At 40.9% G+C, this 23,376-nt stretch overlaps 1 protein-coding gene across 7 annotated transcripts in view; it reads left to right on the forward strand.

Annotated features, from left to right (window-relative positions):
• Positions 1 to 23,376, forward strand: part of LOC121277425 (sodium/hydrogen exchanger 9B2-like) — a 139,214-nt gene that overhangs the window by 95,793 nt on the left and 20,045 nt on the right. For all 7 annotated transcript variants that reach the window (XM_041186891.1, XM_041186872.1, XM_041186901.1 and 4 more), the window contains 3 exons: positions 3,336 to 3,463; positions 6,200 to 6,375; positions 20,884 to 20,990. In XM_041186891.1, coding sequence (XP_041042825.1) covers positions 3,336 to 3,463; positions 6,200 to 6,375; positions 20,884 to 20,990 — 411 coding nt within the window. The remainder of the gene's footprint in view (positions 1 to 3,335; positions 3,464 to 6,199; positions 6,376 to 20,883; positions 20,991 to 23,376) is intronic.

A 23,376-nucleotide genomic window follows, 5' to 3' on the forward strand; every position in this document is an offset into this window, starting at 1 on the left:
GTCCATTAATAACAAATGAATATAAAAACATGGCCAATGTTTTAATTCAGTTCAAATCATTAAAACTTGAAATGTGATGTGTGCCATGATGCCTACCTTCTGAAGATAAAGTTCCAAAATTAAATGAAACTACTTCCACAATATTGTGCCATATTAATATACATTTCCAACTATATTTCTATCTATATCGGTAGCATAATACAAAATATTGCACATGTGTGTATGTCCTGTCTATGCCACTTAACTTCCTTTCTGTGCTAACTTCCAATCATACTTTCTTTTGCTAACATTTACAATGGAAACCACCTGTGTAATTTTGGCACTCTGCAATGTGATCCCAGATTCCCATATTCTTCAAAATTCCTTCTGAAGAAAAGTGTAGCTGCCCTCTTTCCCTCAGTAACATATTTCTAATGTCCAAATTAATGTTTAATTAAAATATAAAATTCAAAGTGATACATATTTCAAATTAACATGATTAAAGTTGTTTATCAAAATATCTTTATATGTTTTGGAGTTTTCATTAGAGTTGTCTTTTTAAAATTCCCAACTGCCCCGAAAGCCTGGGCTTGGAGTTGATATTTTTGCCTAGACCTCTGACTCTGTTAGCTAAATTTGAATTCTGCAACATGAACATGTAATGTGTACCTAATTTCACAGAATGCATTATTAGATTTCCAGCTACTGTTGCAATATTTTACTTTATTATCCTCAACTTTCTGTTCAGTTTGGCTTCATTTAACTCTGAAAGATGAGGATTATAAAAGTTAAATCCAAGGTAAAAGTTATATTGTGCTTTCTTTTTTTGAAAAAGGCTTAATCAATGTGTTGTAAGAGATTGAGGTAAAGATAGCATTGTACTAAGTAGGGGAGGTAGGAAGGCCAAAGGCTTCCTTAAGGGACATTGGAAAGCACTCCTGCTTTTCCTGGCCCACAAGGAATTACATTAACCTTTGAAAACTGACAACTCCCACCTCTGTTTCACTGCCAAGTGTCCTGACCCACCAGGAAAACAGTGCAGCAATTGGGCTTATGTTATGCTAATAAGCGTCTCGCCTCACCACATCCCTGATATTCACTGCTGTAGAAATGGAGGATTGAGGTCACGTTAAATGGATTTTAGTTTTTAACCCTCCTCATCCCAATTCTCTGCTTCCTGTCGCACCAAAAATTTGATAAGACGGGAAATAATAGAATATGAAAGTAAACTTGCCAGGAATAGAAAAACAGATTGTAAGAGCTTTTACAATTATATAAAAAGAAGAGGAGTAGTTAAAGGAAATGCTGCACCTTAAGAGGTAAAGACAGGAGAAATTATCATGGGGAATGAGGGAATGGCATAAACATTGAACAAATACTTTGTGTCTGCCTTAACAGTAGAAGAAACATATCAGAAATAGAGGGGAATCAAGGGGCTAAAAGAGTGAGGAATTTAAGGTAATTAATATCAACAAAGAAAAAGTATTAGAGAAACTTTGGGATTAAAATGCCACAAATCCCCAGGACTTGCACCCCAGGGTTCTAAAAGAGGTAGCTGCAGAGATACTGGATGCACTGGTTATGATTTTCCAACATCCCTAGATCCTGACATGGTCTCAGTAGATTGTAAGTTAATAAATGTAACTCCGCTATTCAAGATAGGAGGAAGAAAGCAAATGGGGAACTATAGGCCGATTAGCCTGAGATCAGTTGTCAGTAAGATTCTAGAATCTCTTATTAAGGAATTCTTAACACTACACTTAGTCTACTCATATTACAATTTTCTAAGTCGACACGGTTTCATGAAAGAGAAATCATATTTGACAAATTTTAATTATTATTTGAGGATGTAGCTAGTGGGGTAGATAAACGGGAAACCAATGGATGTTGTTTACTTGGATGTTCAAACAGCATTTGATAAGGTGCTACACAAAAGATTAATGCACGAGGGAATAGCTCATTGAGTTTGGGTAATATGTTAGCATGGATAGATGACTGGTTAATAGGCAGGAAGCACACAGTAGGAATAAATGGAACATTTTCAAGTTGGCAGGCTGTGACTAGTGGAGTGTTGTGAGGATCAGTGCTCAGGTCACAGCTGTTCACAATCTTTATTAGTGACTTAGAGAAAGAGACCAAGAGTAATGATTCTAGGTTTTCTAATGATACAAAGCTAGGTGGAAATCTAAGCTGTGAGGAGGACACAGAGGCTGCAGCGATTAAGATAGGTTGGGTGAGTAAGCAACAAAGTTGCAGATGAAGTATCATGTGAGGATGTGTGAATTTATTCACTTTGGTCATAAGACTCGAAAGGCAGAACATTTTTTAAAAGACTTGAAACTTGTAAATGTCGATGTTCAAAGGGACTTGGGTGTGCTCGTACAAGGAACACAAAGTTAGCATGCAGGTATAGCAAGCAATCAGGAAGGCAAATGGCATGTTGGCCTTCATTGGAAGAGGATTGGCATACAAGAATAAAGAAGACTTGCTACAATTATTCAGGGCTTTGGCGAGACCATGCCTGGAGCAGTGTGTTCAATTTTGGGCTCCATTTTTAAGGAAGGATAGACTTGCATTGGAGGACGTGCAATGAATGTTCACAGGATTGTTTCCTGGGATGAGAGGCTGAGTAAATTGGGCTTACATTCTCTGAAGTTTAGAACAAGGAGAGAAGATCTCTGTGATAAAAACAAAAAAACTGCGGATGCTGGAAATCCAAAACAAAAACAGAATTACCTGGAAAAACTCAGCAGGTCTGGCAGCATCGGCGGAGAAGAAAAGAGTTGACGTCTCGAGTCCTCATGACCCTTCGAGGTCGAAGGGTCATGAGGACTCGAAACGTCAACTCTTTTCTTCTCCGCTGATGCTGCCAGACCTGCTGAGTTTTTCCAGGTAATTCTGTTTTTGTTGAGAAGATCTCTGTGTCTACCCTGTCAAGCTCCTTTCAGAATCTTGTGTTTCAGAGATTGTTTCTCCTGGCTGGGGAGTTTAGAACACTGGCACAGTCTCAGGATACGGGTCAATCATTTAGAACAGTTGAGGAGAAATTTATTAGAGCTGTGAATCTTTGAAATTCTTTATCCCAGAGGGTTGAAGATGCTTCATCATTGAATAGATTTAAAGCTGAGATAGGCAGATTTTTGGCCTCTCAGGGAATCGAGGAATATGGGGAGCAGCAGGTAGGCAAGTGAAGTTAAGGCTGATGAACAATCATGTTCATATTTGAATGGTGGAGCAGGCTTGAAGGCCATATGGTCTACTCCTTTTTCCTATGTTCTAATAGAGCATTGACTTTGCCATCGTTTTGAGTTGATTTTTATTCTTTCTGAGGTAACACAAGATACTTTTATTCTTAGGCTCTTCGGAAATTGAAGGCTGTGTGTCTTAGGCTGGCATTTGGTCCTTGTCTTAGTGAAGCTTGTGTTTGTGCAGTTCTTGGGCATTATCTACTGCATCTGCCATGGTCATGGAGTTTTATCTTGGGGTAAGCACATTTATTAAAAGAACAGCTGACAATAATTACACCGAAATACAATAAAATATTTATAGAATTTCAGGATCTTAGTCTAGATTTAAATTTTATTTTAATAAAAATTCTTATTTGATATATTTTAGTTCTGTCGGCCGTGGCTCAGTTAATAGCACACTCACATCTGAGTCAGAAGGTTGTGGGTTCAAGTCCCACTCAAGGATTTGAGCACAAAAAGCAAAGTTGACACTCCAGTGCATTACTCTGGGTGTGCTGCACTGTCAGAGATGCCTTCTGTCAGATGAGACTTTAAGCCGAGGCCTGTCTACTCTCTCAGGTGAATGTATAAGATCCTATTATCCTATTTGAAGAAGGACAGGGGAGTTGTCTTGCTTGTCCTGGCCAATCTTTATCCCATCAAACAAGAAAACAGATTCTCTCAATATCATCACACTGCTGTTTGGAGAAGTTTGCTCTGTGCAAATCGGTTGTCACATTTCCTACATTACAACAATGACGATGCTTCAAAAGTACTTAACTGGCTGTAAAGCACATCTTTCTTTCTTTTGAGTATATTTTTACTTTAATATACACACCAAATATTCTGTTGAATTCCAAATAAAATAAATCAACTGTCTTGGAAAATTAAGTTAATTCCAATAAGGCATTGTCTAATATAATAGTTCTCATTTTTTCCTGGAAGACAAAGGACAAATAATTAGAAACAAAGAACAGACCAGGTAATATTTCTCATCATGAAATACTTATTGGACTTAATATGTTAGTTAAATTTTAATAGGTATGTTTTGAAAAGGCTTTATCTACCTGAATTAAATTTAGCAAAATGGATTGTGTTTACAATGAAAATGCTGTTGAGACAATTCTGTCTACAAAATAATTAAAACTAATTTGTGCTCGCTAACCAGGGTGGCATCTCAAAATGTTATAGAATGGGTAAAATCCAAACAGTTCCAAATGGTTTGTGTTCATTAATGGAAAATTAAGAAGTAAAAATCAGTGTATAAAATTGGATGCATTTGGTGCTAAATGTTAACATTACACTGTTGATCTGCCTCTGGGGCAGTAGCAAGGCAGGATTTCCACCCACCAAGCCTAACTCGCTGTGACCCTGACTCTCTTCTTGGGTCAGGATACCATCTCATGGACAGGGCAGGTTCCCATTTGCATCCCCCTCTCTTCAGAGGGAGTCTGCCATTGGTAGGGAGGGAAAAATGTTTGTCTAGAATGCAGCCTTTGACACAGTTAATTACACCATTTCCCTCCACTGTCATCCAGATGGTTGGGACGACTCTCACCTGCCTCCATTCTAATCTATCTGATGGTGGCCAGAGTATCAGTTGCAATGACTTTTTTTCCTGCTCCTGTACCATTACCTCTAAAGGCTTCCAGGCATCTATCCTTTGTCCCCCTCCTATTTCTAACCTAAATGCTGCCTCTTGGTGACATTATCTGAAAGAACAGCGTTAGTTTTCATGTGCAGTTTGATGACATGCAGTTCTACCTCTCTTGACTCCTCCACTGTTGCTAAATTACCAGACTGCTTATTTGACATCCAGTACCGCATGAGCAGAAATGTCCTCCAATTAAATACTGGGGAGATGGAAGCCATTGCTTTTAGACCTGCTCCAAACTTCTCTGCTGAAAACTCCATTCCTTGCCTACCAACCTCATCCCTTTCCCTGGCAACAGTCTGAGACTAAACCAATCTATTTGCAACCTTGGTATCATGTTTGACCCTGAGTTGAGATTCCAAGCGCATTTGCGCCATCACTAAGATCATCAAGTTCCACCACCGTAGCATTGCCCGACTCGCATCTTGGCTTGTCTGCTAAATCATTCATTCATACCTTTGTTACCTCTGGACTTTACTGATCCAATGAACTCTTGGCTGGTCTCCCTCATTCTACCTTCTGTAAACTTACTCATTCAAAACTTTGCTGCTGGTTTCTTAACTCCCACTAAGCCATGTTCCCCCATCACCCCTGTGCTCGCTGACCTACATTGGCTCCTGATCAATCAACAGCTTAGTTTTAAAATTCTCATCCTTGTCTTAAAATTCCTCCATGGTGTTGCCCTTCTCTAACTCTAGAAGCTCCTCCAGCCCCATCCTTTGATATTTGCACTCCTCCAGTTTGGGCCTCCTGAGCATCCTCAATTTTAAAGGTTCCAACATTAGCGGCCATGCCTTCAGCTGCTTGGGTCCTAAGCTCTGGAATCCCCTCTCTGCCTCTCTACCCCCTTACCTCCTCCAGGACACTGCTTAAAACCTGCCTCTTTGACTAAGCTTTTGGTCACCTGATTTAAAATTTCCTTATGTGGCTTACATATGTACATACATATGTTGGTGTCATTTTTAGTTTTATAATCCTCCTGTGAAGTGCCTTAAGAACATATGAACATAAGAAATAGGAACAGGAGTAGGCCATTCAGCCGTTCAAGCCTGCCCCGCCATTCAATAAGATCTAGGCTGATCTGCTTGGGATGTTTTATTATGTTAAAGGCTCTATATAAATACATGTTAAATGTAGAGAAATTCAGCAATCTCATTCAATTACTTAAAATTCTACTTTAAGAAAACCAAGTCTGCATACATTAGAGCAGTGAAGTTTACAGCCTAACTAAAATTAGATAACTTTCTCAGATTAATACTCTCTCCCAGTGTAATTTCAAATAATTTTAGTGTTCACATTATATGTGTTCATATATCTTGTTTTTCCTCCATGTTCCCAGGTTTGTGATGGGTGCAGTGTCACCTGCTGTCGTTGTCCCATGCATGCTGCTGCTTCAGAAAGAACGCTATGGTGTTGACAAGGGAATCCCAACGCTACTTATGGCTGCAGGCAGCTTTGATGATATCCTGGCAATTACAGGTTTCAATACATGTCTAGGCATAGCCTTTTCATCAGGTAAGCTTTGATCTAGAACAGGAGTGTGCAAATTGCTGCCCATGGGCCACATGCAGTCCCCAAACTCTGGCAATCTGACTCTCAAAGCCCAGTCGTTTTGAGTATTTGTGCTCGTATTTTTTTGTCAATTTGCTAGAAAGACCTTTATTCAACTTTTTGGTTGAATTGGTTCTTGCTCTATCATAGGGGAAGAAGCTAGCTGTTAGAAGAGTATCCGGTAAGTGGTTAAGGTTTATTCTATTCCTAAGGTTTAAAATAGTACAGGAGTTTGTGGTAAGATTAGTAAAGTACATAAAATAAAATAATTAAGTAATTAATTAAAACATGTAAGGATGGCAGCACAGGTGATGTGTCATGATTTGCAGCATGTAGGAGCTCCTCGATACCAGTGTGATCCAGTGTAAATATGTCTGCAGTAAGTGTCTGCAACTTGAGGAGCTTTGGCTCAGAGTCATTGACCTGGAGGCTGAGCTGCGGACACTGCAACACATCAGGGAAGGGGAAAGTTACCTTCACGCTTTGTATCAGGAGGTGGCCACATCCACTAGGATAGGGTTTTCTGATTTGTAAGGTGGTCAGAGTCAGGAGGGTGTGACTGCAGCTGATGAGGCAGGTGAGGGGACCCAGAGAGCAGGAATGTCAGCCTCTGCAATTGTCCAGAATTTTTGAGGTTCTTTCAGCTTGCTGGGATGAAAGTGGGGCTGCAGGGTGGATGAGCTGACTGACCATGGTACTGAGGTACGGGAAGTCATTCAAGTGGTGGGAGCAGAAAGGAATGTAGTGGTAGTAGAGGACAGTTTAATGAGGGGGATTGACTATGTCGCCTACCTGGTGGTGGGGTTCGGGACGTTTGCTCAGGGCTGAAGAGGAACTTACAGTGGGACGGAGAGGGATCCAGTTGTCTTGTCCATGTGGGTACCAATGGCATAGGCAGGATGAGGAAGGAGGTTCTACATAATTCGTATAAGGTGTTAGGCATCAAATTAAGAAGGTAAAGGTAATAATCTCTGGATTATTACCTGAGCCACGTGCAAATTGACATAGGACAAATAGATCAGAAAAATGAATGTATGGCTCAAAGACTGGTGTGGGAGAAGTGGGTTCTGGTGTGTGGGGCACTAGCACCAGTGCTGGGGAAAGTGGAGGCTGTACCATACACCTGAACCACGCTGGGGCTGGTGTTCTAGCGAGCTGCATAACTAGGGAAGTAGAGAGGGTTTCAAACTAAATAGTGGGAGCAAGGGATCAGATTTGGGAAGATGTGGTATACCAAAGAGTAGAGACAAGGCAAGAGAGAAAGGTACTAATATGGCAAATGATAAACAGACCGTTACAGGAAGGGACAAAGAGTACAAATCTAAAAGTAATTCAGCAGATAAGGCTAGATGTTAGAAAAATAATAAAAGGACAAAACTATACGCTCTGTATCTGAATGCACATAGCACTCGAAACAAAACAGGTGAACTGATAGTGTAAATAGAAATAAATAAGTACGATCTGATAGCCATTACAGAGACAAGGCTGCAGGGTGACATAGATTGGGACCTGAATATCGAAGGGTATGTGACATTTAGGAAGGACAGGGAGTTAGGAAAAGTTGGAGAGGTGGCTCTGTTAATTAATGATGGTGTTAGCAGAACAGAGGGGGATGACCAAAGTTCAGGAAACCAGGATGTAGAAGTGATTTGGGCTGAGATGAGAAATGATAAAAGCAAGAAGCCACTTGTGGGAATGGCTTACAAACCCCCTAATTGTAACTATGCAGTAGGTGTACAGACCCCCTAATTGTAACTATGCAGTAGGTTTACAGACCCACTAATTGTAACTATGCAGTAGGTGTACAGACCCCCTAATTGTAACTACACTGTAGGACAGAGTATAAAGGAAGAGATAATTGGATAAAAGCAAAATACTGCCGATGCTGGAAATCTGAAAAAGAAACAAAATGCTGGATAAACTCAGCAGGTCTTACAGCATCTATGGAGAGAAAAAAACAGAATTAACATTTTTGAGTTCTTTTGACTCTTCAGAGCTAAAGAGAAGTAAAAATGTAATGAAATTTATACTGTTTAAGCGGAATGGAGCAGGTGAAGCTGGTTAGAAGGCCAGTGATAGATGGAGGCAAAGGAGAGATTGCCACAGATGTCATGGACAAAAGGACAAAGGGGTGTTAATGACAGTGATACTGGTTAAAGGAGGTGCTGATGGCGTTAAGGTCAGAAAGCAGAATGTGATAACGGCAGGACAAGGGTAAGCACTCTGGAAAGAACAACATGAACAAGTGACAAATGGTCCTTGCGGTGGGGTAGGGGGACGGGACGGTGGTGGGAAAAAAGATTGAAAATAGGATAAAAGATAATTGGAGCTAATCATGGGGGCTTTTAATCTACATATAGACTCGAAAAATCAGATGGGCAAAGGTAGCGTTGATGAGTCCACAGAATGTTTTCAGGATAGTTTCTTAGAACAGTACATTCTGGAGCCAACCAGAGAGCAGGCTACTCTAGAGCTGGTTTTGTGCAACAAGATTGGGTTAATTGATAACCTCATAGTGAGGGCACCCCTTGGTAGCAGTGATCATATGATTGAATTTTACATTTAGTTTGAGGGAGAGATGAGTGGGTCCAAGTCTAGTATTTTAAAATTAAATAAGGGTAATTATGAGGGCATGAAAGCAGAGCTAGCTAAAGTGAACTGGCAAATAAGGTTAAGGGATAGGTCAATAGAGATACAGTGGCAGACATTTAAAGGGATATTTCAGAATACACAGAATAGATACATACCAATGAGTGAGAAAAATTCCAAGAGGAGGACCCACCAATCATGTTAATTGAAAAAGTTAAAGACAATATCAAACTTAATGAAAATGCATATAATTGCACAAAGATGGGAGGCAGATTAGAAGATTGGACATAATATAAAGAGCAACAAAAAATGACAAGATTAATAAGGAATGAAAAAAATTAAGTACGGGACAAAGCTACCAGAAACATAAAGACTCAAAGGAAGAGTTTCTATAAATATTTAAAAAAGGAGAGTTAACAAAATGAATGTTGGTCCTATAGAAAGTGAATCTTTGGCATTAATGGAAAGTAAGGATTCGGCAGATGAATTGAACAGGTATTTTGCACCAGTCTTCACCATAGAGGATACAAATAATTCTCAGAAATAGCTGTAAATCAGAAAACGGAAACGAGGGAGGAACTGAAGAAAATTACAATCACCATGGAAGTGGTATTGAGCAAATTGTTGGAGCTGTGGGCTAACAAATCCCTGGGTTCTGATGGACTTCATCCTAGAATCTTAAAAGAAGTGGCTAGTGAGATAGTTGATGCTTTGGCTTTCATTTTCCAAATTTCCCTAGATTCGGAGAAGGTTCCATTAGATTGGAAAATAGCAAATGTAACTCCATTATTACTCCATTAAAAGGGAGGGAGACAGAATGAAGGAAACTGTAGTCCAGTTAGCTTAACATTGGTCATAGGGAAAATGTTAGAAGCACTTATTAAAGATGTTAGAACAGGGCACTTGGAAAAATTCGAGGCAATCGGCAGAGTCAACATGGTTTGTGAGACGGAAATCAAGTTTAAGCAATTTATTGCAGTTCTTTGAAGGAGTCAAATGTGCTGTGGACAAAGGGACACGGGTGAATGTACTGTATTTAGATTTCCAGAAGGAATTCGATAATGTGCCACATCAAAGATTATTGCAGAAAATAAAAGTTCATGGTGTAAGGGGTAATGTATTGACATGGATAGAAGATTGGCTAGCTAACGGAAACAGAGTTGGCATAAATGGGTCATTTTCTGGTTGGCAGGATGTGATGAGTGATGTACCACAGGGATCATTGCTGGGGCCTCAGCTTCTTACATTTTATACAAATGACTTGGATGAAGGGACAGAAGGTATGGTTGCTAAATTTAAAGATGTCACAAAGACAGGTAGGAAAATAAGTTATGAAGAGGACATAAGGAGGCTGCAAAGTGAAATAGACAGGTTCAGTGATTGGGCAAAGATCTGATAAATGGATTATAATGTGGATAAATGTGAAATTGTCCATTTTGGCAGAAAGAATAGAAAAGAAGCTTATTATCTAAATGGTGAGAGATTGCAGAGCTCTGAGGTTTAGAGGGATCTGGGTGTCCTGGGGCATGAATCACAAAAGGTTAGTATGCAGGTACAGCAAGTAATTAGGAAAGCTAATTGAATGTTATTGTTTATTTGTGATTACAAAAGTAGAGAGGTTATTCTTCAGTTGTACAGGGCACAGGTGGGGCCACATCTGGAGTATTGTATACAGTATTGGTCTCCTTATTTAAGGAAAGGTGTAAATGCATTAGAAGCAGTTCAGAGAAAGTTTACTAAACTAATACCAGGAATGGGCAGGTTGTCTTATGAGGAAAGATCGGACAGGCTGGGCTTGTATCGACTGGAATTTAGAAGAGTAAAAGGCAACTTGATGAAAGTTTTGAGATTCTGAGGGGTCTTGACAGGGTGGATGTGGAGAGGATGTTTCCCCTTGTGAGAGAACCTAGAACTAGGGGTCACTGTTTTTAAAAAAAGAAGAGGAGGGGAGGCGGTGACATAGTGGTACTATCACTGGACTAGTATTCCAGAGACCCAGGGTAATGCTCTGGGGACCCTGGTCTGCATCCCACCATGGGAGATGGTGAAATTTGAATTCAATAAAAATCTGGAATTATAAAAGTCTGATAATGACTGTGAAACCATTGCCGATTGTACTAAAAACCCATCTAGTTCACTAATGTCCTTTAGGGAAGGAAATCTGCCGTCCTTACCTGGTTACACGTGACTGTAGACCCACAGCAATGTGGTTGACTCTTCAATGCCCTCTGAACAAGGGCAATTAGAGATGGGCAATAAATGCTGGCCTAGCCAGCGAAGCCCACATCCCATGAGTGAATAAAAAAAATTTTCAGACAACAGTGAAGAGAATTTTTTTCTGAGGGTCATGAGTCTTTGGAACTCTCTTCCTCAAAAGGCGGTGGAAGCAAAGTCTTTGAATATTTTTAAGGCAGAGTCAGATGGATCCTTGATTAACAATGGGGGTGAAAGGTCTTCAGGGGTAGGTGGGAATGTGGAGTTGAGGTTGCAATTATATCAACCATGACTTTATTGAATGGTGGAGCAGGCTCGAGGGCCGATTGGCCTACTCCTGGTCCTAATTCGTATGTTCATATGTTTTTGATAACTGGTAATTGGAATTGGTTTAACGTTGTGGCTTCTTGGTGGATATATTTAAAATCAAAATACCAGGCAATTGGGGATGGGCAATAAATGCTATCCTAGCCAATGATGCCTACATCCCATGAACGAATGTTAAAAAAGGGGCTCATATGCATGTACAAAAAAATGAGAACACTAAGGCTAGAAATTCATGTGCTCCATTTTTGGACATTCTCGACTTGCCTGCACTGGTACCCTTTGAGTTGGACAGCATGGAAATTTGTGTACCCACCTCACCCACGTGATTGTAGCGTGTTTTCCGCATTGCTACTTTCTTCATATTGTGGTACTGAGCTGTGGACCTGGAAGTGTTGTGAAGATGTGAGCTGTTGCAGCCAGCCTGCTGTTCTTATGTTCTTAAAGGCATGATGTTCCACTTAAAGGGAAACTGCACTGAATAATATTAGTGGAATTTAAATAATGGAGAAGCAGCACCAAGGTGCAGAGTGAGGGTTCTAGGGTGACTGATGTTGGAGGCATTATTGAGTTGGGCAGGAGGAGTGATGCCATGGTCGCTCAGGAGGCCTTCAAGGACCATCCTGAGAAGGGAGTGGGAGCAGGTGACCAGGAAGGTCAGTGCCTGCTGTCAGGCCCTGGTAGCAGTGCCACAAGAAGTGTAATGACTTATTGCTGATGTTCAAGGGTCAGTGAATGCAATTTCACATAACATTTACCCACCATACCATCAACTTATCACTACCCAATGCACTAAACCACACCCCATCTCTTACCCAACAATACTTCTGGCACTTGGAACTAATGCCTAACATACAATATTCCACCTCTCCCTTCCACACCTACCAATGCTGCCAACCTCACACCAACCTCTTGCTCCTTGACATATCTCCAGCTATGGCAGAAAGCTGCAACATAGTCCATGTCACCAAGCATCACTAGGAACATTGAAGGTTTGTTCCTGCCTTATGCCCCTTTTCAACTCCCAATTTATCCACATCTTGCAACCTGACACGTGCAAGTTGCAGATGATGCGACCGCGAACCCCTTGTTTTTCATCCCAACCTCTTCCTTCACCCCCCCGGCTTCCCCTTCTGATTTTCTGTTCAGACACCTAACAGCTGGGATTGCCCAGTCACAGCAGCCCAAAGAGGAAGAGAGAGAACAAAGTCCTCACTAATAAAGAGGTGCCATCACTTGATCTGAAACTCCCAGCCACACAGCTCAGATACTGGCATTGCATGCTCTTGGAATAAGGATAGAGTTGGGGTCAGCACATGGTGTGTCACGCAGACATGAGTGAGCTGCAATCAGGCCAGGGTATTGAATGGTTTGTTTGCTATCGCTGGAGAGGGAGAGGATGTAGACCTGTTCTGCAGCAGAGGACTTGGGGGCGATGACATTGATAGGATGCATACAGGAGAGTGTTGGGCATGCACACCAAGATGCTTGGGTTCATTGGCCGACTTGCTATACAGCCACCAGTCACTGTCGAGGACTATGGAAGAGCTTGACTCCAAGTTGGCAGAGGACATACGGTTTCCCTCTGTGAACCTCTGCTCCATCATCTCTTTTGTGCTGCAAATCCAGAGGCACTGCCGCTGCCACTACTGCCCCCACATCTATTGGAGCCTTCGTGTAGACAGGTCACTATATCCACTGCCTTCCCTATCAAGAATGCAGCAACACTTTCTAGCAAATCCAGGAGCTTAACCACAGCAACTTCAAAAATAATTCAGAGTACTTCCAGACACCTTCAATAGCAGAATTTCTTTAAAAAGTTACCTTATCTGCAACTTGGGTGCCTGGCCCTTTAAGGAATAGGGTGTAGTCTTGTATCTTTGCACCTGTTGTGTGCATGGTACAAATTTGATATGCTGGTGTCACGCCAGCCAGCTGGGTTGTGTAATATCAGAATAACTTTGATTCATAGCCTTCCACTGCATGCAGAGGACACGCCTGTATGTGCCCTTTTCCTGCTGGAGGGTACACGGGTTGTGCAGGGAGGAACTGGCAGCACTTTGCACCTCAGCAAAATGGTGTTCCACTGGAGGAGGTGCAACAGATGAATCTCTCATCCATGAACTTTATATGTGCCCTTCCAGGCTCCATGGTACAAACATAAGTGGCCCACAAAGTCCTAAAGCTTCGACACCCCTGCTCTGGAACGTTACTATTTTAAGAACTTCTGATTTTTTGGCAATAATAAAACTCTGCACCATCATGTTAAAGTTACTGAAGAATCTCAAGTGCTCCACATATTGACTGACTTTGAAATTTACTTTGCGAATGGTTACATTTGATAGTTCTAGTGCACCTTGATCTCATTGGTCTTATTACAGCGAAGTAATAAAATTCTTTCTCAGACTTAATTTAACGTAGTATATTATTTGGATGTTGTTGGAGCCGAGGTTGCTGAACTGACTAAACTTTCTTTTGTTTTAATTATTCTCTTGATAAAGTATAAGAAATTAACAGTTTGTACTAATATTGTCTGTCCAATGTTTTTGTTGGGGTTTTCTATGTTTCTAGATGCACAATGCATTCCAGCACTTGTTTCTAGTGATGCAATGTAGAATGCCTCTGAAGTACTGAGGTGAATTGTTTTATTCTCTCAAAATATTAGAAATGGATATCTTGTAAATTTATGGAATTACAACTGTGCATGTAGTTCCTTTACAAAAATGTCCTAATTATATTTATCAGACCTGAGAAAGATATCTTTTAATGTCCATTTTTATTGTTTGGTGTGGATGATGAAGATGCTAGTGCTAGAGAATGAACCAATTTTCTTATGTAGGCGATGCCACACCAAGTACTGTCTGGCTAGGTGTAGTCACCTGCAGAGTAAAGCTTTCTCTATTGTTCTGCAATTATATGCCTTAGTACCAACTTCAGGAAAACTCTCCATATCGCACTTAGTGTGGCCTTTTCATGTCCCACTTCAGCCATTCCCATTTTAGTGATACTGCTTATTTTTGGGACAGTTTTGTTCTATATTCGTTAAGAACAAAGTTAAGCCCAAACTCATTTTGCATCAAATCTTTTCGGCCAGTAGATCAAAAAAAAACTGAACATTCTTGTTCTTTTGATAATCCGCTTAAATTTATTGCATTTAGTTACTAACTGACTGACCAACCAGTGGGATTAGTATTTCCATATTTATTTTAGCAAAATCTAATTATAATCACTGCAGTTAGTTCTTCTAACCTTTTTTTTTACTGTAATGAGGAAAGGGCCAGTTTTTTTACTCTTGTCTGAAAAAGCTATCATCCTGCATATAATTGGTTCTGCATGGCCCCCTTCCTGAAATAAGACACCTAAACTGATACAACATTCCAATTCTGTCTAACAATGTCAAATTGTCCCCCAGCAACTGGCTGAAGATCAGCAGCAGTAAAGGCCTGGGATTGGTCACTTGCCAACAGGAGCTACATGGTTTAACTTATGTGTATTTTATTAAAGATTTATCTGATGCCAGATAAGTTCAGCATCGCAAATCACTTCCATAAGTGAGCGCACATTTCTTAGTCTGTCAGTACTTGTCCAATTTCTAAACAAATGTAGCAAGTCCATAGTCAAATAGAGGAACATTGTAACCTCTGTAATGGTGTTTCAACTAGAATGATTGGCTAAAAAAGCTTTCTGATCAACTCTTGGCTTAGGCTGCAGATATGAGTCAGCTTTATTGAGCAGCAACTACTTAAATGTGTGCATTAAATACAGCTTGTAGCATTATGGTAGTTACAGAATCTCCAAATCTCATCAGAATATGAAATATTCCTCCTGTGCAGTTAACATAAAAGTAACTTTACACAGTCTTTGCGTCTTGCATGGCTGTTTGCTATTGTAGTTTGAAGTAGCAATGTTGGCTCAATCTTAGAGGTAATGTTCACATCCTTTGATGTATTTTTTTAATGTATTTACAAAGACATCTCTCATATGTATGTTTGTACCCACTGAGGAGCGGACCAAATTGAACAGAATTCAAGCCAAGGAGGTTATTAGGAAATGGTTGTCACATCTTGTGCGCAGGCTATATATACATGTATTGGTCCATAGTGTCTGTGATATTTTTTCATATGCTTGTTTCTGACTCTTTGTAACATAGTAATAATTTTGCAAGACCTCCAGTAGGGTGTTGATGTCAACCTGAGCTTATTGCATAGCTCAAAATGAGCATTCAACTGGAACTGGTATTGGCCCTGGATTTGGAGGACAAAGAGGAGTTCAAGGAGAGGGAAGAAAGGCAAGTGCTGAGGAGGGTAGGAAGTGTGACAGCTTGCATTTTTATATAGTACCTTGAACACTGAAAAATATCCCCAGGTGCTTCACAGAGGTGCAGTCAGACAAAAGTTGATGCCAAGCCAAGACAGACGTGATTAAAGAAGTAGATTTTAAGGAAGAGAGGGAGGCGAAGAAGTGGAGCATATTAGGGAGGGGATTCTGGATTTTAAAACGAGACCGCTGAAGGCACAACTGCCAATAGTGAGGTGAAAAAAGTGGGTGAGCACAAGAGACTAGAGTTTTCTTTGTTCATTCACGGGATGTGGGCTTCGCTGGCTGGGGCAGCATTTATTGCCTATCCCTAATTGCCCTTGAGAAGGTGGTGGTGAGCTGCCTTCTTTTACCGCTGCAGTCCATGTGGTGGAGGTACACCCACAGTGCTGTTAGGGAGGGAGTTTCAGGATTTTGACCCAGCGACAGTGGAGGAAGAAAGTTTTCTCAAAGAATAGAGAGATGGGGAGCGACATGACCATGGATGGATTTGAACACCAGTATCAGAATATTAAATTTCAGGCAATGGTGGCCAGGATCCAATTTGGGCAAAGACAGATCTGTTAAGGGCTGTTTTTTTTTGAACAGGAGAGTGATATGACAATATTCCGGCAATAGTATTGAAGACTTATGCTCCAGAGCTTGCTGTGCCCCTAGCCAAGCTGTTCCAATACAGCTGCAACACTGGCATCTACCCGGCTATGTGGAAAATTGCCCAGGTATGTCCTGTACACACAAAGGACAAATCCAACCTGGCCAATTACTGCCCCTCAGTCTATTCTCAATCATCAGTAAAATGATTGAAGGGGTCATCAACAGTGCCATCAAGTGGCACTTGCTTAGCAATAACCTGCTCACTGACGTTCAGTTTGTGTTCTGCCAGGGTCACTCAGCTTCTGACCTCATTACGGCCTTGGTTCAAACATGGACAAAAGAGCTGAACTCTAGAGATGAAGTGTGAGTGACTACCCTTGACAATAAAGCAGCATTTGACCGAGTGTGGCTTGAAGGAGTCCTAGCAAAACTGAAGCCAATGGGAAATGGGGAAAACAAGCCGTTGGTTGGGTTCATACCTAGCACAAAGGAAAATGGTTGTTGTTGTTGGAGGCCAATAATCTCAGTTCCAGGACATTGCTGCAGGAGTTCCTTAAGGTAGTGTCCTAGGCCCAACCATCTTTAGCTGTTTCATCAATGACCTCTGTTCCATCATAAGGTCAGAAGTGGGGATGTTTGCTGATGATTGTACAATGTTCACCATTCGCAACTCCTCAGATACTGAAGCAGTCCATGTCCAAATGCACCAAGACCCAGACAATATCCAGGCTCAGGCTGACAAGTGGTAAGTAACATTTGTGCCACACAAGTGTCAGGCAAAGACCATCTCTACCAAGAGAAAATCTAACCATTGCCCCTTGACATTCAATGGCTTTACCATCGCTGAATCCCCTACTATCAACATCCTGGGGATTACCATTGATCGGAAACTGAACTGGACTAGTCATATAAATACTGTGGCTACGAGAGCAGGTCAGAGGCTAGGAATCCTGTAGCGAGCAACTCACTGCCTGACTCCCTAAAGCCTGTCCACCATCTACAAAGGCCGAAGTCAAGAGTGTGATGGAATACTCTGCCCTTCCCTCGATGAGTACAGTTCCCACAACACTCAGGAAGCTTGACACCATCCAGGACAAAGCAGTCCACTTTATTGGCACCTCTTCCACAAACATTCATTCCCTCGACCACCACTGAGCAGTGGCAACAATGTGTCCCATCTACAAGATGCACTGCAGAAACTCACCAAGGACTGCTAGCATCTAGAAGGACAGGGGCAGCAGATACACCACCACCTGGAAGTTCCCCTCCAATCCACTCACCATCCTGACTTGGAAATATATCACCATTCCTTCACTGTCACTGGGTCAAAAGCCTGGAATTCCCTCCCTAACCGCACTGTGGGTGTATCTACACCACAGGGACTGCAGTGGTTCAAGAAAGTAGCTCACCACCACCCTCTTGAGGGCAACTAGAGATGGGCAATAATGCTGGTGTAGCCAGCGATGCTTACATCCTGTAAATTAATTTTTAAAAGTATAAGCTTTGAAAGGCAGGGAAACAGTACCTCAGGAGTAGAAACCATTTACAATGGCAGTTAGCATGGAGATCAGGAAAGGAAGTTGATGGGCGGTGAGAATTTTGGTAGAAATGGGGTCAAGAGCAGGAGGCCACATGGACAAGATGAGCCTGGTGAGGTTATGCAGAAGATGGGAGAGACAATATAGAGAAAGCCAGGACTAGGGTGAGCAAACCTTGGACTATGTTAACTTGGTGAATAAGGGCGAAGCAGCTGAATGGATTATAGAATCAAATAGTATAGAAGTAAGGCATTCTGTCCAGCTTGACTGTGCCAGCTCTTTGAGCTACTGAGTCCACACCCTTACTCTTTCCCAGTGGCCCCGCAAATTTCTGGATTATGTCAATCTTAGTGACAACAAAGTCAGGAAGTCTCTCCCAGTTGTTGGTGGTGAGAGTGGATGGGGCAAGGGAATGATGTTTACAGAGGCAGTTTATAGTTGAGAAGAAAGTCAGCAGTTATCTTTGCTTTCCAGGATGATCCTGGACTAATGATTGATTCTAGCAGAGGAGAACACGGCACGATTACTGCTTGATGTGGTCTAGTCAGATGTGCCATTGGATGGCTAAACAAGCTGTGGAAGTGAGGGTGATACTACCATATTTGTAGAATACACATTCCTTTCTTCGGAGTGGGCACCAGGTATTTAATAGTATGTTGATGCTTTTCCTCGGCCCAGAGAAAATCTTCCCTGCTTCTTCCCTCCAGACATGAGAGACTGTTTTGGTTATTCCTGCCGTGTTTGTTGGCCATTGGTTCTATTTTGGGGAAAAAAAAGAGGTGGAAGTTCTCCTGAACACCAAGCATGGTAAAGTGTTCTTCCTTCAGCAGCAGCATTCCAGACTTGTTTCTGTCAAGGAGGAAGCTCGGGTTTGGCGGGCATCTCCCATGGAACAATGATCATGCCACAAACAAAAAGAGGCAGGAGGCCTTTTAGGAGCTCCTGCACTCCATATTCTGCACCCACTACCTGCGCTTGAAGAAACTATACCTGGAGATTGGTTAAATGATAATGAAGTAATGCCACTAAATCTAGAAATGATCACAGCTATTTTATCTGCTCACAATGGGGCAGTTGGGCCATATGTCTTGAAAATAACTTGTATTTATTTACTTTTTTATTCTTTCATGGGATGTGGGTGTCACTGGCAAGGCCACCCATTCCTAATTGCTCTTGAACAGAGTGGCTTATTAGGCCATTAGAGGGCAGTTAAGAGTCAACCATATTGCTGTGGATCTGGACCAGACCAGATAGGGACAGATAGTGATTAGTGAATCAGATGGGTTTTTACAACAATTGCTCTTAGTTTCATGGGCTCCATTATTTCCAATTCCATAATTTATTAACATCAGTTGCCATGGTGGGATTTGAACCCATGTCCTCAGAGCATTAAACTGAGCCTCTGGATTACTAGTCAAGTGACATTAACACTATGCTACTGTCTCCCCTTGTGCTGTACCTGTCGTGATCTTGGGAGGATCCAAAGCAGCCAATTTAATTACTCTTGAAGTATAGCCAATGTACAGACAGTTTTGAGCACAATAAGATCCAACAAACATCAAATATGCTTTTGGTGGTGTTATCTGAGAGATGACTTGGTCAGGTCACTAGCAAATCCTTTGTTAAAGCTGAGGAAGAAAAAGAGGAAAATAATTTGATGCTCTCAAAAAAAAGCCTAACATCCCAAAGTTAGGGTTGCTAACTGGCTTCAAATCTAAAAAAAACCATACTTACTTTTTGACAACGTTGTGTTGTAGTGCACATGGTAGATTACTTAAACAGAGTAAAAAAAAACTGTCGAGTGGGTGACGGTGACCGTTTGTTATTTCTTCAATGGGTCTCGGTTTTATAAGAACAAAAGAAATAGGAGCAGGAGTGGGCCATACGGCCTCTGAAGCTTCCATCATTTATTTAGATCATGGCTATAAACTTCTACATCAACTTCACTTTCTCACCTCATCCCTTGATTTCCAAATGCCAAAAAATCTGTCAATCTGTCTTGAGTATACTCAGCTGTGCATCCACAGCCCTTTGCCCCGAACAGCCTGTGTCCCTCCTCTCCTGCAACATCCCACACCCCGTGATCCCCATCTTGCTTTCACTCGCCTTTAGCCTAGGGTCTCTCAGTGACCCTGGGCCTCTGGTGGGTGCAATATTACCAGCTGCCGCTGCTCCCACTGTACTGGTGACATGAGGAGCTGTCAGCTTCTGATTAGCTGGCAGCTCTCAGTGGGTGGGACTTCCTTTTATGGGGATCTCAACTGCGGGGACGGTCAGACGGAGGCCACTTAAGTGCCTGAAGGGCGCTTAACTTTGTTGAGCCTCCCCCACGAACTGACCCCTCCCCCACGAACTGACCTTGGCCCATTGTGTTTCTGTTGACACATTTGGATCCCTGCAGCGTTGAGCCTGGTAATTTCTTCCAAGTCAGTTTTACAATGCATGTTTAAAAAACACGTTCAATTAAGTTTTGCAATTCTAAAAATATGTATTGTACATATTTAAACTTTGAAAATATACTTTAAGCAGATGGGAAAAGTTGAGTAGTGCCCTCCATTAAATTAACACATTATTTAATATATAGAGAAAATATCACGTTTACCATTTCTCTTTGAATTCTATGGTATTTCAGTCTATAAGTTTGGGCACCTCTTTTTTTGTCTAGGAATATTTATCAGAGCCATGGTATAATTTTTTTAAACCAAACTCAATTGTGAAAGAAAGTATGTTCATGGATTACACATTCTAAAGAAAATTATATGTACAATGTAGACTGCAAGACACTATTATAGTCCTAAAAGTACCAGCCATGTGGCTGGTGCTGCTCTTAATTTTGGTTTTCTCAATGTCAAATTTATTTGGAACTGAACTAATTAAATTCCACTTGTTTCTGAAGGTTCAATGCTTTCCAATATACTCAGGGGGTTCCTTGAAGTTCTCATTGGGATAGCAGCAGGAGCTGCTATTGGATTGTTCCTCCGATACTTTCCTAGCAGGGACCAGGTAAGGAGAAGCAGTACGGTTGTTACAATTCTTGAAGATATTGTAAATTAAGAATACAACAATCATCATGTTGGCCATATTAGTAAGAGTATAAAATTGGTCAGGCAGTTATTATTGCTGAAAATAAATTAAATATGGCACCCTTCTGTTTTCTCAGCATTACTTTTAAAATAATTAGACAAGGAATTGCAGCATATCCGTTCTGAAGCATTGTGGTTGTGTTTTCTCTTCAGAGACCATAATGATGAGAGAGTTGTTTTTCTGAAGTTGCAGACAAATATTAACAAACTTCAAAATTTCTAAACACGTGCTACACTTAGTTCTGTAACATGAAGCTGCTTACAAAATCTGTTTATAAAATAGAAGTTCACGAAGTTCTCTAAGTACCCTTCAGGATATTCCATGTTCCACAGGGTTGCCTTCTCTTTGAACCATGCAAGATAATGGCTTACCCTTCCTGATTCCTATGTTGTAACAGCAAGATGGTAATGTTGACAGATCAAAACTGGTTGCCTTCTTACAAACCAACCTCCATGATCCAAATCATGCCATATATTTTAGGGCAGTAATATGAACAACATTAAGATTCAGCTTGAGCTGTTCAAATGTAGTGTAAGTACCACATCGTGGAAATTATAATTGCATGATTTATGTATCTTTCTTAAAAACTGTGTTAATGACATGCACTGTTATTAATTGGCAAGCATGTCCAGGGGATTAAGAGATGCACTGAGAGTTGTGAATCTCCAACTGGTCAGTTAGCGCCACTCTCTGTTTACTTTGTATGAACAGCATCTTGCCTTTGGTTTTCCTGTTATTTTTATAAATTTGCATATTAATTGACCACTGAACTTGCCATAGAAAATTAGAGCTTGTAATTTTTTTATTCTTTCATGGGATGTGAGGCTCACTGGCAAAGCCAACATTTGTTGCTCATCCCTAATTGCCCTTGAGAAGGTGGTGGCGAACTGCTTTCTTGAACTGCTGCAGTTCATCTGGTGTAGGTATATCTGCAGTGCTGCTAGGAAAGGAGACAGCATAAGTACCTTTTTTTAACTATGTGATATTTCTTAATATAATGTCAGTTAACTTCTGGCCTGTGCAATCTCATTCCTGCATGTAGTCAATTGATAGAGATTTGGAGATGTCAGATTATAAATTTTTACATTTTTCTTACTTCAATGACAACAAATTAGAGCCTTTAATGTAACAAAATTCCCCAAGATACTTTACAGGAGCATTGTAAAACAAAGACCTTTTCATTGCAAAGAAAGGTTTGGCACCGAGCCACACAAGATGTGACACTGGGGTAGATGGCCGAACACGCGACTAAAGATGTCAGTCACAAGACCTGTCTCTAAAGAGGAGGTGGTGGGAGCTAATGACAATGGTTTCAGGCTTCTCAATATTTAATTGGAGGAATTTTCTGCTTATCCAGTACTGGATATCAGACAAGCAACCTGATTGATAATTTGGCAACAGTGGAGCAGTTGAGAGTGCTGATGAGATCTCAGATTCCCTGATGCCCTTGCTATACCATTAACAGCTTTTATTTGCGGCAAGTTACAAAGCAAAATGTTTTTGAGCTGAAGGATGCAAAAAAAACGTCCGTCTAATGAGGGATGCTAAGATGCTTCGCACCAGCGAAATCCTGCCTGTTATGTTGCTCAACATATGAGTTTATGTTATTGTTTCAATGCATGTAACATTAATTTCCTGTTTCCAGGATGTACTGTCTCATGTCCTTATTGTCTCCCTTGTGTGTCAATTCTCTAAATATTGTTTTACTGCTTGTGAATGCCAGAGAAACTATATCCCCAAATACTAAAAGATTTTAGACTGTATTATATTTTGCAAGTGCAATGACAGTGCCTTGAGATTGATTTTCCCTAACCCTAACCCTGAATAAATATCAATGATCATGTTGATAACTTGCTGACAATTTTGCTCAGTTGCTTGATTCAACAGTATATGGTGGTTTAGATGCTATTTTGTCAACAAACAAGTTGAAGAGAGGTTGTGTGTGATTACAAGGTGAACCAAAGCAGGAGTTGCCCTGTATGCAGTAAAGTAATGATACATCTGGAGTTTATGGCAGTATGGCGCTGTACATGTTTGTGATTTTTACCATAATTGCTAGTCAGCACTGAACTAAGCACACCTGAAACAGATTAATGTGTGATGACTAAAGTGCAATTAACCAAATTATTAGGCATTAGTACTGACTAAACTGAAACAAGCTGCAATTTTCTGTATTAAAAGATTTTTTAGTTAATCAGGCCTAAGCTCTAATAAGTGATCTTGCTAATGTCTTAGTGATTATTTACTAATCTATTATAACTGTATTTAACGCAATGCGGAAAGTGTGTGCTTGATGTAACCCCCC

The sequence above is a fragment of the Carcharodon carcharias genome, chromosome 1 (assembly GCF_017639515.1).
Source record: "Carcharodon carcharias isolate sCarCar2 chromosome 1, sCarCar2.pri, whole genome shotgun sequence".
Taxonomy (NCBI): domain Eukaryota; kingdom Metazoa; phylum Chordata; class Chondrichthyes; order Lamniformes; family Lamnidae; genus Carcharodon; species Carcharodon carcharias.